The 17757-nt window shown below is 42.9% G+C and overlaps 1 protein-coding gene across 5 annotated transcripts in view; it reads left to right on the top strand.

Annotated features, from left to right (window-relative positions):
* Window positions 1–17757, top strand: part of RNF144B (ring finger protein 144B) — an 82423-nt gene that overhangs the window by 46234 nt on the left and 18432 nt on the right. For all 5 annotated transcript variants that reach the window (XM_021388696.1, XM_021388694.1, XM_021388695.1 and 2 more), the window contains 2 exons: window positions 2666–2854; window positions 16312–16416. In XM_021388696.1, the coding sequence (XP_021244371.1) occupies window positions 2690–2854; window positions 16312–16416 (270 nt within the window). In that variant the 5' untranslated portion in view covers window positions 2666–2689. The remainder of the gene's footprint in view (window positions 1–2665; window positions 2855–16311; window positions 16417–17757) is intronic.

The raw sequence follows: 17757 nt of genomic DNA, 5'->3' as shown, positions 1-17757 counted from the left end.
TTCAACTTTGTCCCCAGCTGACTCCCTCTTCCTCTCCAGGACGCATACATCCAAGATGTTTTGTTTTCAACCTAAATTCTTTGCAACTTGTAATTACAGTAGGAATTTTAATCCACTATAAGGAATGCTAATGGATGTATAATAAACTAATGACAGTCTATGGAACTGGGCCTAGCAAAGTAAAAGCCATAAAAATTTGGAGGAACTGAGCTGGAATTTCAGAGCTTCTCCACCGTAGATGGAAAAGTCAGATCTGACAGTGGTGCTAAAGCTGAGGAGGTGGTTTGAGAGCTTGGGAGAGGATCCATCCTGAAGTGTTGGAAAAGGAGCAGTAGAGGGTGAGAACCAGAGGAAGACAAGTGATTTTTTTCTCTCCATCATTTCCACCAACTATTCTGATCGTGGGAATGAACTTCCTCCCCAGGCCTGGTTTCTCTTCAGAGCCCATTTGCCACTGTATGGGCTGTCCTTCTTTGTGACCTTTCTCTCTGTATGCTTTTTGTGGCAGCAGTAGCAAAAGTAGCAATTCTGATGGGCAGAAGCAAACTGATTAGTTAGGTTGCTCAGGGAAGAGGAGCAGGTTGTGCATGTGCTCTCACTTTGCTGGACATGTTTTCAGGTACTAACAGGGTAGCTTTGCCTGTGCCAGCCTGACCTGGAGAAGTGCTTATGGATAGGCCGGCATGAAGGGAGAGCAGCTGGTGGTGGTTGTGGTGCCTTCCCTAGATGCCCTGTAGGCAGGCTGCACTAATGTGCCCACAGCTCCAGTTCTGGCTGCTTCATTTGCTGAACTGCGCTGGGGTTAATGAGGCTGTGGTGAGGTGAGCCAGGGCTGTGCCAGGGGCTGGATGCTCTGGTCCTCCAGATTTGCTTTCTGCCATTTACTGGAGATTTCCGCAGGGTGCTCTGCATGTGGAGGCGAGTAGCTTACCTTTATGGATGCAGCTGAGTAAATGTGTTACAGTTCTCCCAAACACTGAGATAACGTCTAACACATAGTTCTAAATAACAGGTAGTTCTTGATCTGCCATAGCATTTCCAGTGACTCACTGCTTCTTTTTTTCCTCCTGTTGCAGTAATTACAGAAGAGCGTTGCAGTTTCTGACTCAGAGGGAGGCATCATTCCAAGGCTTCTGGCCGTGCTGGAGTTCCAGCTCTGTGGCCGTATGGAGCAAGTTGGGGAACTGAATGGTAGCAGGTGGAGACTGAGCCAAAAATAATGCAGGTGCAGCACGTATCTTGAACAGCAATAGCAAGACACTAAAAGAAGGATTTGCTTTGGATTAGCAGGCAGAAACTTGGTTGCCAGAATCTTGGCTATGACTTGGCTTGTGTCTCTCAGACTGGCTGCTTACAAGAAAGACATCCCAAGGGACATATCTGATGGCTTCTCTGCCAGGCTGGACTAGGAAACTGCGGAGTGAAAAAGTGTGCTCCACCCAGATCTGTTGTGGTTTCATAGCTTTTGAAGGGAACCGGTCTTCCTGCGGACCCATAGGAACACTGGACATGAGCCTCTTGGGGCAGGCACGGGGATGGGTCTCAAACGTGTGTCATATTGTGGGATAGAAGCTGTGGGGCAAGGTTTCACGTGTGTTGCCCCTTCTAGCTCCATGAGCACCATTGCTTCTCCTTCTGGGTAAAAATTTGGCAGACACTGCATTGCGTACACATGGACTGGCTGCAGCTGGTGTGACCACTCGGGGTGCAGCAGCACAGCAGCAGTGATGTGCTGCCAAATGTGACCTGACAGCCCTGCCACGGGGACACATGGGGCTGCAGGGGAGGGAAGCACAAGTGGACCACAGGGCTCAAGTGTCCTCTCTGCCTGGTGAGATGTCAGAGCTGACAGGGACGTGGATGAGTCTTGGTCCTCTGTTGTTTTCATGTTCACGTAGCCTCCACTTGTAAAGTGACCTCTTAGATTTGGTGATGCTGCATTTTCACTTTGTGCTGGTGCAAGTGGCTCTGTGCAGCTGGCCACCAGGCCTCTGCTAGTCAGAAATGAGCGTTAAGGTCTTCTTGCAATCAGCTAAGTATATTCAGAGGCAAGCCTCTGGAATTCAGGCCATGTTTTTTGGAGATGGCAGTAAGCACTCCTCGCAGAAGTACCACGCTAATGAAACAAGTTCCATTGTATATAAGCGTGGTATTTCTGTGAGGAGCACCATTCCATTGGTGCCTCTCTAAGGATAGAAATTCCTTCCCCAAGCTCTGGGGACGTGGTTATTCTGAGCATCTCTTTGTGAAAGTTCTCTTAGTTTAAGACTCACAAACCTCATTTAGATGCCTAGGAGCCCTGCAGAGTAAGTGGAAGAGTTGGATGGTAGTGAGTTGGATACAAAAATACTGCTGCGTCCAACATAAGTAATGTCTAATCTGTGTGATTTGTGTTTGAATTTGATGATAAGTGCTCTGAATGATATGTTTCACGCCAGCAAGGTGAATCTTATCTGAGAATGCAGCCCAGTTTGGGTCTTCTGGGGATCTGGGCTCTCAGGCACTTTCTTGGTGAATTTTGAATGTCTTGAAGCATGAGACTAGCACAAAGGTGACAGTAGTACATTTAGGTGTGCAGGGGCTTTCATAAGCTGTAAGTTCTCTGATCAATGAGAAGTAACTACGTGGCCTGTGGGATGCTTCAGCTATTGATTTCTCTTTTCAGGCAGAGAGAACAACTGATGAGAAAATGGGCTCTGCAGGGAAGCCTAGCCCTGACACCATGACAGCTGACAAGTCAGAAGCTGGAGACTTAGCTCTGGAGCCCCTGCTCACTTGCAAGCTATGTCTCTGTGAATATTCCCTGGATAAGATGACCACTCTTCAGGACTGCCACTGCATCTTTTGTACATCGGTAAGATCTAGCAGCACCTTTAAGTTACAAGAGCAGAGTAACAGAAGGTAGACAGAACTGCAAAATGGGATTGCTTGTATCCTGCTAGAAGTGTTATCTCTGCTGATAGGGGATGCTTTCCTAAAGAACATTTGGTATTAGTCTGTCTTGCTTCATCTAGAAGATTTCTCTGTTATTCTGCTTTTAATAATACGTAGCTCTAACAGGTGTTCCCATAGCACATAATAATAATAATACATCTCAGTAGTAAATGGGAAAAAGATACATTTTAAGACTGTCAGAGAACATACACCATCTATATGCAGTGTCAGTATTTATTTCTTCTGAAGCAAAAGTCATAGGATGACTGTGGTTTTGTTTCCCTGTAATTTTCTGGGTAGTCATAGGCCTTTTTTTTCTTTTAAGTCTTGAATGTATTTTCTAAGGGCAATCAGAAAACCTTGGCCTATTGAACCTTTGCCACTGCAGTCTATGCTGCAGAGAAATTGCCGAGGTCATGCATTGCCTACAGTTGTCAGTGAGGATTTTACATCCTGCAAATTCGGATCAAATAAAGCTGGTGGAAGTGATAAAGGCTGAGGTTGAGTAAGCTTATAAAAGCCCTACAGATATTAGTGCTCTTCTGGTTTCTTTGTCAGCATGGGAAAATGAACCCAGTTTCTCTGGCAATAGCGACTTTGATGTACCTGACTAATGGATATTGGAAGCAAGTCAGAAGTCACAGTACAGAAGGTTTTTTTCATTTGTTTGTTTTTATATCTTCAGAATAAAAATATTTGTTTTTATTTTTTAACAACAAATTGCGGGTAAGCCTCAAACACGTACTTTTAAATTTTGTCCTTGTTTGTTTGAACCCAGGGAATAAATGTGATATTTGTCAAGCCTGCTTGAGTTGGACCATCTTTATTTACACTGAATTAAGGCCAGTTGAAGCAGGATAAGAATCATAGAATGGCTTATGTTGGAGGGGACCTTAAAGATCATGCTCCTCAAGCTCCAAAACCCCTGCTATGGGCAGAGCTGCCACCCACCAGATCAGGCTGCCCAGGGCCCCATCCAGCATGGCCTTGAGCATCTCCAGGGATGGGGCACCCACAGCTTCTCTGGGCAGCATGTGCCAGTGCCTCACCATCCTCTGACTGGCCTCCACCTGGACACAGAACTGCTGAGAACAACCCTCTACCTACAACCATCCAACCAATTCTTTGTTCATCTAATAGTCCAGCCTTCAAATCCATATGTTTCAAGAAAGCAGGATAAGATTGGTTAATTGCATTTTCAACCTGAAATTTACGTAGTGTCTTTTCGTGCTGACTTCCACAAAACATTTCTATTTCTTAGTTTTTATCATAAGTTTTAAGAGAACATGCCTAACAGGTAGATATGAAGGAATATACAACTTTAAATTTAAAACTTGGAAGCACTGATACTTTTAAAGCAGGCTCGCTCTTCTCTGAGAATTCAGTGACTGATTTACTCACATTAATAGCAGATGACTCTAACCTGAGTATTAGATGGGCAGAGTAATCCGCTGGCCCTAGGAAGGGAAGGACTGCTGAGTACTGTACCAGGCAGAGCTGAGTTCTCCACTCTTCTAGCACCCTAGAGAGATCAGAGACAGCTGGGTAGGGCTGCTGTTCCTACCTGTCCTTTGCTGATGCTGAACCTGCCACCTTGCATGTGTACCTCTTTAACCTGGATGGTAGCATGAAGAGTGTCTGGTCTGAGCTTGGCTTTAGTACTACCATTACAGGGTATAATCATGGTTGTTTTACATCTCTACTGACTTTGTGTAAGGCTAGAGCCAGCCTTGGGTGCGTCTTCAATGCAGCTGGGTGAAGCCTTTAGACAAGTTCTGTTTGTTTGAGTTGGCTTAATATGTCTTGGTTGTGCTTATGCTCTGTGTCTACCCTTTGGCTGTTGTTGCCTGTTCACCTCTGTCTTTCACAGTCACTTCTCACTTGTCCTGTGATCACCTTGTCTGCCTGTGATACCAGGGACAGGTAGAAAAGAAGCAGCTCCTTTGTGCTCAAGCGGTCTGTGATGAGTTGCTGCTCTCTCCTTACTTCTGCAGCTGGTAATGCAAAAGATTGGACAGGGGCTATGTCACTGCCTGCAGAGTGCTCCGTGCTTTCCTGCTGCCTTTCCTGTTGCTCACCACGTGTGTTGAGATGGAAACAAATACGAGCAAATAACATCATATCTTTGCTCCCAGAGGTTCCTGTGTGCCCACAAAGAAGTGCCATGCTACGTAGTGCAAGGAGGCACACTGAACTTGGGTTCAGGAAGGTTCTTCTAGAGATCAGGAGTCTCAAAATGCACTTGATGATTTTGTAGTGGTTATGAAGAGAAAGGAGGTTATAAGGCACTTCTTTAGAAGCAAGATGTTTAACAGAGGAAGGCTGTTTGATACCTATAGGGCAGATCTAGTTGATAAACTGCCTGTACACTTCCCAGTGCATGTGTTTGTGTGTTGATGCAACAGAGACACATAGATCTTGCACCCTTTAACAAAGAGGTCTCTGCAGGCTTTTAACCTGTATGCTTTTCCATCTTGCACTCAGCACTTTCAGGCTGTATGAGTTGCAGTGTTACCTTTAGGCAGCCTCCAAAGAGCAGTGGCAGAAGCAGCACCTCACTACAGAGTGCCTCAGACTTGCATGAAGCATTGCGCTGGGCACAGCCTGCAGTGGCTGCTCAGGTATGCAGTGCCATGACTTCCCTCCTGTCCATGACAAGGCTTTTAGATACCTTCTTACTGCAATGTCTGTCTTAAAGGCTGTGCGAATGTTAACCTTGAGCTATAGGATCAAGCCCATATTAGCTTTTGAGCTAGCAATGCTTCCTGTTTGCATAGCTTATTCTTATTTTTTATCACTAAGGTGAATTCTGTAGATCCATGAACAGTATTAAATTTGAAATTTAATAGAAGAGTATTTGACATGGACGTAGTATGTTCAGTTCTACTAAAATGAAGCCACTAGTTTGGTTAACTTTTTGTTCTATTCCATGTGTGAGGCCTTTTTTTCTCCAAGTGTAACGATAGTTCTCTGTCTATGATTATTTTCTACTATAGCACTTTCGATCTTGGGAGTAATTGGAAATTATAAATATATAGGCATCTGCAGGGGAGAGATTATATCTCCTTTTCATTAGACTTTGCATATAGCTATTTTTTTCAGCTTAGATACTCCTGTAATAAATATTATATCTCATAGAAGCTGTGTTCTTGCCAAAGAAAGTACGCTTTAAGGAAGTGTATATTTGCATTTTGGTGGAAGGTTGCAATTAAGACAGGAGCTTTTCGCCTAGCCAGAAACACTTTTCCTCTGCCTGTTCAGAGACGAGAAATCAGATGGCATTGTATGATACAGTTGCTGTCTCATTTGGTAGCCCAGTCAGCTCTGAGAAGACATCAACTTTGGATTTCATATTGTTTCATAGAATGTCTTGGGTTGGAAGGGGCCTCAAAGATCATTCAGTTTCAGCCCCACTGCTGTGGGCAGGACTGCCACCCTCTAAATCAGGCACCAGCTCAGGCTGCCTAGGGCTCCATCCAAACTGGCCTTGAACACCTCCAAGGATGGGGCACCCACAGCTTCTCTGGGCAGCCTGTGTCAGTGCCTCACCACTCTCTGAGTAAAGAATTTCCTACGAACGTATAATCTCAATCTTCCTTCTTAATGGTTTAAAGCCATTCCCCTTTGTTCTGTCATTATCAGATTTTGTAAAAAGTCGGTCTGACTCTTGTTTATACTTGTTTCTTAACATCTAACCTAAATCTCAACCCTTTTCAGTTTAAAACCATTCCCTCTTTTCACTGTCTGCTCATGTGAAAAATCAGTCTCCCTCCTGTTTGTAAGCTCCCTTCAAGTTCTGGAAGGCTGCAGTGAGTTTTCCACAGAGCCTTCTCTTCTCCAGACTGAACAAGCCCAGCTCTCTCAGCCTTTGTGGGAGAGGTGCTCCAGGCCTTCAGTCATCTTTGTGGCCCTCCTCTGGAGGCCCTCCAACAGCTCCATGTCTTTCTTATGTGTGATATTATTGCAATTGGTGTGAGACTCCACTTAAATGCAAGATAAAGCACAGGTTTGCAATGGTAAGTTTTGGAAACTGCTATAATGTACATCGTGACTTAGTTTCATTGTGTTTGGGCTGTATTAATTTTGAATGAAGGACCGATCTCTGTAGAGGGCTTAGCAGGGAAGCAACAAGTTATATTTTCTCTGCAAAACTTTTGACATCTGTCCTTTAGGTCATTTCCTATACCCATTAAACCTTTGTGGAGTGCCATGCTGTAGGCACACGTTTTTGTAAATGAATATACATGTATTATATTTTGCAATATACATATTGCTTATGCCACATAGTTTTATACTACACGTCCCATTTAGAAATGAGGGTGCGTCTCATCTGTTCTCAGTACTGCTTATCTTGTTTTATCTTATCAGTCATCCTTGTGTGTTTGGCAGGATATTCTTCCTATCTGCAGCACCTTGTGCTTGCCTTGTCTTGCAGCCTTTTATTCCTTGGAAGCAACCAGTTACACAGGTCTTTGCCCCTTTGGTCCCAGTGCTCACACATGTACATAAAACGATTATTCACTGTGCCAGGCTTTGCCATCAGACTGTTATGGAATACAGTATTTTACTGCACTTCTGTCTGGATCCAAAGCAAAATAATATTTATTCTATCCTGAGTAACTTACAAAATTATATGTTGCCTTACGTGGGCAAATGTCAAAAGTGTTCTCGCAGTTTGGTTGCTCTTAACAGTACTGCTGTTAGGGAGAATGTGGTTTTGATGGGGTCTGTTAATGTGTTAGCTTTCTCCCTCCTCAATTCTGTTTGGTTTTGTCCTTCCTCTTTTTCCCGTCTCTTTCTGAAAACTGCAGGTTTCTTATATGAGCCAGGTGAGCAACTGCACACTATAGCTTTGCTGCTATTTATGCCAAGCAGGAACTACATACATCTTGTGTCTTATTTACTGGATCAGGTTTTGAGATGCATAAAACAATGCATAACAAACTCTGAAAACAAAAGATAGTCTTAGGTGTTGACAGTACATATTCTGCAGGACTAGCATGATTCACTATTCTTTCTCATCCAAGCAAATTCTTTGTTAGGTCTTGTACTTCTGAGAAGTATGTGAGGTAACTGAATTACAAAGTATGCAAAACAAATGCCATGGTGATCACCTGTTTGATGTTTTGGTGCACGCAATCCAGTCTAATCCAGGATTAAACTTCCTGCAACCTTAAAAGGAGAAGTCAATGTGCAGCGTTGAACAGAAGCACAGGTAACTTCTATCTTGAATATTCCACAAAGTAGGTGATCCGGCAGTGTTTGAGAGAACCTGATTTTCTGCTATGTGACAGCAAGGCCAGGGCTCAGCAGAGGTTTAAAAAAAAAAAAAAAAAAAAGGCTCCTTTACTGCTGTCGATAGCCTGGTGCCCTGGGCAGCTACCTGCCTGCCTGGTGAGTCAAGGCCTTGGGATTCTGCAGTCTCTGAGAGAGGAGCTGGCATGCTGCTGCCAGCTACTTTTTCTAGGGGTGGGAAGAGAAAACCCTTTCAGAAAGAGAATTTTCTCCATTGTACTTCAACAGCAGGACACTCTTTTCTTGTGCCTTCTAGGAGCAGCTGTGTGCTGCCCTGCCTTCTTCTTCAGGTGGCCTAATACTGACATTTTGTCCTTAGTGCTGCAAGCCTTAGACTGCTTTTCCAGGGAAGGACTGGAGAGCTGTAGACAAACTGATGTGAAGGATCAGCATGAACAGCAAAAAGCACAGGAGGAAAAGCTTTGGAACAGAGGAGATTGAGTTGACCAAAGATAAGAGGGAAGCAGATGACAAAGAGCATGGGATGTCTTCTAAATTAAGCCATATACACAAATACTCCAGTGAAGGACTTCTTAGTAAAATTTATGAGTAAGGGAAAATTTGAATTGCCTTAATCTAGCAAACATTGGGTTTTAATATCTCTTCTCTTCCTCTGTGCTAACTTTCAAGAGGGGACTTCTTGATCCCCTTTTCTTCCACTTCTTTTCCTCATCCTAACGGTCGTCTGCATGTGCTCATGGCTGCACTAGAACACTGCATTCTCCTGTTCCTGAATAGCCCTTGTGCTGCAATGACCCACTTACTTTATATAAATCTCACCTCAGATTGTTTTCTGTTACCACCCACAGGTAAAAGCTGCCAAATTTTGACATTTCAGATTTTTTTTCCCACCATGACATTTGAAATGTTTCGGAATAGGTTTTTTTTAAAGTTATAAAAAAGAAAATTCCCACGCCTCCTAACATTGGCACTGAACACTTAGCATTTTTATCATAATTTAGATGGTTTAAGAACTTCTTGCATGTATTTCTGGATAGAATATCAGAAAGGCACAAATGTTCTCACTGCCTTTTGGTGGATGCTACCATTCAGGAAGATGGGCTACATGTTCCTGAAGTCAGGAGGGGTAGCATCGCAGTTGTGGCCAAGAGGAGACTGGGGAGGACAGGCGAGGAAGAGAGAGCCACAATGTTTCATCATAGCACTGTGTCAGTGGAGTTGGTTATGTCAGTTTAATAAATGAAGAAACAGGCATGAAGGAAGCTGTCAGTGCCTTAGAATACTGCAGTATCTGAGTCAGCCTTTGTTGTAAGCCTCATGGTCACATCTGGTTTGCAGCTGTTGGTAAGACTGTTTGGTTTGACACAGGTTTGTTTGCAAATGGTGTTCACAGCTGGTTGAGGTTTATGGTGGTGAGTTTTTCTAATCCTGTTCTCTGGTCATTTTTTGTTTTGTGGTGCTGCTTTGTGGCAAAGACTACCAGGAAGCTATCTGGATTCTTATGAAATGTCTCCACATTGTGGAAGGCTATGTGTAAATTTGTTTTAGACTGCGTATCTGAGCAGAATCTAGCACCATTGGCAGTAGACTACAGCAGATCCCTCAGACAAACTTGGAAGATTCCCTGAAAAACCAGGTCTGTGGAGCAGCAGGAGGCCATTAAGTTCTGGTCAATTGTCATCTTTCTTTCTTGATGTTTTCACTTAGTTATGACAAAATAAGATGCTTGTCAAATCATATTTTTCCTCTGCTTCCACTTAGCCACAAGATAATATGCCATTAGGGGCTGAAAGGGATTTTTTTTTTTCACTTTCTTTCAAGCATCTTTCTCAATAAAGCTTTTTTGTGGCCTGATTTGTCCATTTGATTATATCCATTTAAAGGTAACTTCATTTATCGCTGCATCTGGTCCTTAGCTAAAATACAGATTGAGCAGTAAAAGTGCTTGTTTTATTGGTGTGCTTTTGTTGTACTTCTAACAAAGTCTTTTTGATTGGAAAAGCCCTGCACTTTTTTTCCAAGCAAAGTGCAGATGCCTCCAAGCTAATTGACAACAGGATAAATTCATCTTGTTTTAAGACCTGTTTAGAAGTGCTTGACAGATTCCAGGAGTTTGATTACTACACATTGGAAGTGAGTGGTCCATCTTACAGATTGAATGTGCAGAGGGGCACATCATGACAATTATTATCATGACAGTCTTTTTATTTCACCCTTCCAATTTTGAGTGTGTGAAAAAAGACCAAGGCTAAAAAACCCAAACTCAATACAGTTTTGAGGAATCTAGGAAGGAGATTTAACATTTTCAATCAGTCTTGTGGATGGAATCTTGAGGTTTTCTTAAATTTTCTGAAGTTGAAATTTTCTTCCAGTTATATGTTAGTAGGAAAGACTTTCTTTTGGCAGAATATTTGAAATAATTTCTTTCATGTTTAATGTAGCTCATACTCTAGGAGTGGTTAAGAAGCACTCTAGACCTGCTTCCCCTCACACTCCTCCCACATTTCCACTGTTACTGTGATGTTTACTTACAGAATAAGTAAGGGTATTTTTCTTTATCAACTGCTGTGTGGTGGTCAGCAGCAATATCTTTAGCACTTGACAGGGAAATAGGCCAGTAGACTGTTCAGTGAATGAGGAACTGGTTGCAAGATCATACCCAGACAGAAGTGGTCAATGGCTTAGTGTCCAGATGGAGATTAATGATGAGTGGTGTCCCTCGGGGGTCTGTACTAGGACCAACACTCTTTATTGTCTTCATCAATGACATCAACAGGGGGATTGAGTGCACCCTCAGCAAGTTTGTTCATGACACCAAGCTGTGGGGTGTGGTCAGCACACCTGAGGGATGGAATGCTGCCCAGAGAGACCTAGCCAAGCTCAAGCAGTAGGCCAAGGAGCACCTTGTGAGTTTTAACAAAACCAAGTGCAAGGTCTTGCACCTGGGTCATGGCAGCCCACACTAACAGTACAAACCAGGGGATGAAAGGATTGAGTGCAGCCCTGCTGAAAAGGACTTGGGATACTGGTGGATGGCAAGCTGGACATAAGCCAGCAATGTGCCCTTGCAGCCCAGACAACCAACCATATCCTGCGCTGCACACAAAGAGGCATGGGCAGCAGGTCCAGGGAGATGATCCTACCCCTCTACTCTGCGCTGGTGAGGCCTCACCCTGGAATACTGTGTCTGAGTGTGGAGTACTCACTACAGGAGAGATATAGACTTGTTGGAGCATGTCCAAAGGAGGGCTGCAAAAATGATCCATGGAATGGAACTCTTCGCCTGTGAGAACAACCTGGGGCTGTTCAGCCTGGAGAAGAGAAGGCTCTGAGGAGACCAGATAGCAGCCTTTAAGTATCTAAAGGGGAGCTCCAGGAAAGAAGGGGGTGGGTTCTTTATCAGGGCCTGTGGTGGTAGGACAAGGGGAAATAATTTCAAACTAGAGGAGGGAAGATTTAGATTTGATATAAGGAAGAAGTTTTTTGCAGTAAGCGTGGTGAGGCACTGGAACAGATTGCCCAGAGATGTGGTGGATTCCCTGTCCTTGGAGACATTAAAAGACAGGCTGGACCAGGCTCTGAGCAACCTGATCTGGCTGTGGATGTCCCTGTTCATTGCAGGGGAGTTGGAATAGATGACCTTTAAAGGTCCCTTCCAACTTAAACTTAATGTGATTTTCTGATTCAGTTTTTCTTCTTCCTGGCCATCCCTTCAACTTTCCTAATGCCTGTTCAGTTTTGCCATGTCACATACACAGTTTCCTTTTATGCTTTAACATCTAAACCAATGATGCTGTATTTAGGCAGCTGAATTGCTCTGCGCATATGGGAGAAGAGCAAAGTAATAGAACATGTTAGGGTACTTGAAAACGTATTATGTAGCAAGGACTGAGATCTGTCTTTTGTCTCTGGTAGAGAGATTATTGGAAAATGGCTTTGAATAGAAACACAACATTTTGCAGTGAGCAGGATATAATGCCTCTGTCACATCATTATCTAGCAATGTAATACTGAAATTACACTTTCAACTCATTCTTAAGTTAAAATGCAGAACTCTTATAAAAATAAATGCATATATGTTGCACGTACTATAATTTGATCTAAGTACTTTACAGGCCTTAACCTAGCAGATACTCATGAGAATCACTTTTTTGAAGTAGGTAAATAGACATGGACCTTATTTTATTAAATGACAGAAGTTGATGGCCTGAAAGACAAAAACATCTTAATGTGAAAAATAAATATTTGTCTCAAAATGCTTAGAGAGCAAATCATTTGAAAAAGATAACATTATACGTTATGTGTATTGGGTAGGAAAAAAAAAAAAGATTTGTAGAACTATTTCCACTGAAGTTGACAGTAGTCCAGCAGGAGTGAAACTTGATTGGCAAAGTTAGATCAGCACCAAAACCTGTTTAGGTGTACCAGTTTTTACTAGTGGAGAGGTATTGTTCTATTTGAATCAATTGCTCTTCCTTGATTGTATCAGGATTTTATAATGTGTCCCAGAACACAAATGTATTGTACATGACATAGGTGCTCAGTGGGCAAAATCTCGGTGAAGCTGAGCATAAACCAATCAGGGTACAGCTGATAGTATGGGAGTTAAAATTCCTTTGATTGCTGTCTACCATTTGTTTGATGGAGCAAATGCAATGGAGTGAAACCTCAGATTTCATCTGTAGGCAGCAGGCTGTAAACCTGTTCTGCAAGACCTCAGTGTGTTTTTAATTCTGTTGCCTTGACCATTCTGCCTTGCCTATGTGAGGCATTTGTGGAAACCTCACTTATAGTGGGAAGGTTGCTGAGAGTGACTTGGTTGGGCCACAGAGAGCATGGGCTCTCCATGTCAGAAATTCTCACCAAAAGCCACAGGTCCTGTGGGGCAGCTTCTCTAGCCGCTGACTGTTCTCTATGCTTGTACATCACTACACGGTGGTAAGCTGGTGAGGGTGTAAGCCCAAGGATGTTGAGGCCTTGGGGTCCTTGAGGTGATTTCTTGGATGTCAAAATGAAGATTCTTTCAAGGAATTCTGGTAACACAGAATACCTTCATCTTACCTTCATTTAGTAGAGCGATTAAATAGCATATGTAATATGTACCATTTTTCTGACTGGGATATTGTTTGTTTTTTTAGACAAAAGGCACGAAAAAATAGTCTTACCATTTTGCATCTGTGTAATGAATTCTTCATAGTGGAGGAGAACATACTGCTGAGAAAATGAATCTTGGTTCATTGTATAAACTGTGAATCCCCTTCTCATCACATATGCAGTTTGTATGTCAATTCAGATACTTTGCCATTTTTCAACTAAGTAGCTAAATTAGTAGCTGAACTGTAAATAAAGTAAAACCTCTCTAAAAACAATCTTGCTGTTATTGTGGAGATGTATTTTAAAATTTTAGTTATTTTCCACCACCTCTTTTTTACTGCTAACTTGTGAAAGAGAGAACAGGAAGTTCAGATCTTCATTTATGGACAGATTTAGGTAAAAAGCTTCATCCTTCAATGGTAAATGTTAAAAGCTTCTTGTAATTACTTCCATCACCTTTTTGAATTGCTTCCGGAATACATTCTCCAAGCTCAGAAAATCAAGGCAAAAGATATAACAGCTGTAAAACCATTTAGGATGGAGGTTTTTGGTGAAACATTTGAAGATCCATCGCACTGTACAGATCCTGTTATAAAACCTATCCAAATCACCCTCTATAAGTGCAGCATCCTCTGAAAGTATTGCAAGAAGGCTTAACTTGCTATCCTCACCTACAGTCAAGTGGTGAGTGAGAGAAGGAGAATCCCGGCGCATTAACAGTCCCCAGAAACCTCTGTTCTCCTGGCTTGGTGTCCCTAGTGGCTCAGACAGAGGATATAGAAGCTGAATTCAAACCCCTTGCTGCTGTTGGAAGCTCCTTAAGCACTTCCTGCCCATGGTGGCAGGGGAGGTTAAATGTCAGTGCGCTGAGCTTCTGTCCTGGAAGTCTAAATTAAGAACAAGCCTCTGGGCTGCTGCTAGGCCTGCAGGAACTTCTCAGCCTTTGTCCCTGCTCTGTACCCGGCTGACCTGAGCTGCCCCCAAAATACAAATCCACTGCACCATGCTGTCAAAACAAATTACTCAGTGTCAGGCAGCACCACAGAGGAGACAGAAGGCAAGATCTCAGTGGAAGTAAAAGGCTGTTCTCTTGTGCTTGCTGAGGAACTAAGGCAGACTAAATGCTTTAGCAGGAGGGGAACTTTTCCCCTTCCCCAAATGTTGCCATAGGACTTGATGCAGAAGGTAATCAAGTCTCCTATGAGAAGAGCAAGCAAGATACGAGGAGCCCAGGTACCTAAGGAGTGTACCCAATATGCACGTACAGGTTTTGGGAGCAAGACTTGTCCTGCTAAATAGATACACTTCAAATGTTTATAAATCAAAAGTAAATTCATTTAAAATGCCACTAAGTTAATCTGCTTCTACTTGCTTGAACTACTGCCTGGGTGTAGTTCATTTGAATTAACCAAAGAAGTGTTAACGGGGACATTTCAGTGAAGAGACAGAATCAAAAAATGGAAATGAAATTTCCTCTTGAAGTCCTAGGTAACCTGACATTTAAGAATGTACTAGCTTTCCAGTGAAAACAGAAATGAGGACATTTCTTTGTCAGAGCACCGTATGCAAGACCTTCTCAGAACAGCCCAAACTGTCGCAGACTTGAATATTAAATGCCCATAAATACTGGGAAAAAAATGATTTGTAGAGAGTGCTGGGGCTTTACCAGAGCTGACACTCTGACAGGCTCTGATTTCCCCATATACCACTAGGTGACTTTTGAACTAGGTGCCTGTTCCTAAAGCTGGCAGATGTCAAGAACCTTACACTTTGATGTATTTCTTAAAAACTGCCAGGTATTTAACCAGGAAAGCCCAGATTAAATGCCTTAATGACCTATTAGGTCAGAGGCATCCAGCGCTGCTGCTGGCCTCACTGGACAGAAGCAGGGAGGGAGAAAAGGAGCCAGCATGACTGATGAGGAGGACAGGTTTACCACGTGGGCATGTAATAGATCTGTGGAGAACAAAGCTTCCTTAGACCTGCACTCATAAAACAAGTTGGTTTTCATTTACAATAAACCGTGCAAGCTGATACCAAAATATGCCAGAAATCCACATTTTGTTATTTTGTTAGCGGTGATTCGCAATGTACTGTATGCTCTTTGATTTTGTTCATGGAGATGGTTGTTTCGTTTTATTTAGAAGCGAGTTCACTTACTTGCCTGTTACTTTGGAGATAAAATTAGAGCACCGTGTGTCAGTCCATTGCCCCAGTTTTGTTTCATGACTTCACTGAAGGTGGTTTAATATGCATTAAATAGACAAAAGAGTTGTGGATCCCTAAGGTCCAAATTACATGTATTTGAAACTGGTATGCCAAATAAAAGGTGGGGGAGCAGATGGCTTATTTTTCTTGGAGTGGAGAAGCCTGCCATTTTTGTGTCATTAAACAGTTTGAAACATTCCTAAGAAGGTGTCCATGCTGAAAATAGACTTTGAACTCTTTCTGAATAGACCAGAGGCCGATGATAAATCATAGCAAATCGTGGAAGTTACCTGATCTCAGTGGAGCCTTGAGAGGGAGGAGAGAACTGATAGCTGCTCATCTTGTTGGGCAGATTATAACCTCCTATAACCTTCTAAGCCTCTCCCTTTTATGGAGCTGAGAACAGTAGCCTCTTTCTTGTAAATGAGGTCTCCTACAATGGAGACTGCTGACTGAGAGTTTGAGTTAAGAATATGGGAAGAAAGACAAAAGAATGAAGCCTGTTTAATTAGTATGAAGGTTCCCCCCACGTAATCTACCAAACTCAATCGAGCAGAGTGTAGGAGTTAGCACTGAAGGGTCTGACTTGCTGATTTGGATAAACGCAATGCTCAGCAGATGAAGTCACACATAATTAATTGTTCCGTGTTGCATTCTTTCCAATGTAATGACTTGTAGCATTCACACTTGCAATAATTGATGTTTCTGTGTGAGGACAGCCAATTAAGGCAGTGAAAGTGGTAGCTGTGTGGAAGTTCTAGCACTGCTATGCTATCAACGTATGTGGGTTCTTACTTTTTTCTCTTTCATTATTTCTAGTGCCTGAAACAGTACATGCAGCTGGCCATTCAAGAAGGTTGTGGTTCTCCTATCACTTGTCCAGACATGCTCTGTGTGAACCATGGGACCCTACAAGAAGCTGAGGTATCAGCACTTCTTTCTACTTTCTTAAGCATGAAAACCCCAAAGTTTTTTTCTTCATCTACATAATGAATATGATCGTGTACTTTTTCCTCCCTTTAATTGCCTTTAATGAGCTTTTGGCAAGAAGCCTGACTGACAAGAACCACTAGAAACAAACAGATGTTTTTCAAGGGCTTTGCTCCTTTTTCCCTCCTCTGTGCCTTGAGGAAAGGCTTAATTGGCATCCAGACAACCTCTGAATTATCTGTGCAGGTGACTTAACCAGAATACCCTGCATCCCAGAACTGCTGAGCCTCCATTAGTACTGTCGGTTAAATCAGATTTGATATGTCTACAGACACTACAATTCCAGCATCTCCTTGAACCCAGGAGCGAGAACACAAACTGATTAAATGCAAAGCCAGAACATTTTCTTCTGTGTTTATATTGGGCTGCAACAACCAATTTGTGTCCCAATATAAATACACAGGACTGTAAAACTGCATTGAAAGAAAGGTATCTGCACAGCACTGGGTGGAAGTAGGTCTTAAGAGAAAAGTGTCTTATTTCCCAGGGCAGAGATGGGAGAAATTGAGAGCTCAGAAGCTAAATGAGGTCTCGGCACAGCTGTTTTCACATCTGGCACGTGCACAATCCCCAGAGTGACACGAAGGTTCAATTTGAAAGTTGGAGGCAGAAAACTGGAGGGGAAATGTAGTTTGACCTCACACTCCTTGGGGCAAAGGGATTCAAGGGGCTGTAAATGGCCCCTACAAGGCTGCCTAATGGCCTCCCAGCAGCACTCAAACAGCCTCCTGGCTGACTTAGAGCGAGTATAAAGTTTCTGAATTGGGCTTAATGCCAAACCGTAACATGGGGAGGAGCTGCTGGCTGTGTGGCTGGATCCTTTCTGCATGCCAGCTATTCTGCTCATCTAGAAAGCAGTATAAAACTGTGGGCAAATCTGATGCTGCCCTGCAGCTGTTCTTGCTTGCTCTGTGAGCCAGGTAAACCCCTGATGGGCAGAGGAATACAAGCAGAGAAAAAGACTTGGGGCTTTTGGCTTGTTTGGTACATTCTCTCTGCAACTGTGCGCAGGAACAAAATTGAGGAGAAGCAGAGCTCCATCTCGGAACTAAAGAAAAGCAGTTTCTTATCTCCTGCGTTCCCTTAAGCTCTGTTTATACAGGTGGCATAACTGTGCTAGAGATGTATAATTCTGTTCAAATGCAGTCAGTGACAGCACAGTTCCTTGGTAAATGTGACCTGTGGTCTTTTCTTTCAAAAATTTTTGTGCTCTGCAGTAAAAGCTGCAAGATTGATCATAGTAGCTAAGCTATTTCTCACAAATATTTGAGACGT

Source organism: Numida meleagris, chromosome 2, assembly GCF_002078875.1.
Source record: "Numida meleagris isolate 19003 breed g44 Domestic line chromosome 2, NumMel1.0, whole genome shotgun sequence".
Classification (NCBI taxonomy): Eukaryota; Metazoa; Chordata; class Aves; order Galliformes; family Numididae; genus Numida; species Numida meleagris.
The sequence above is the reverse complement of the archived record's forward strand: the minus strand, read 5'-3'. Positions and strand labels throughout refer to the sequence as shown.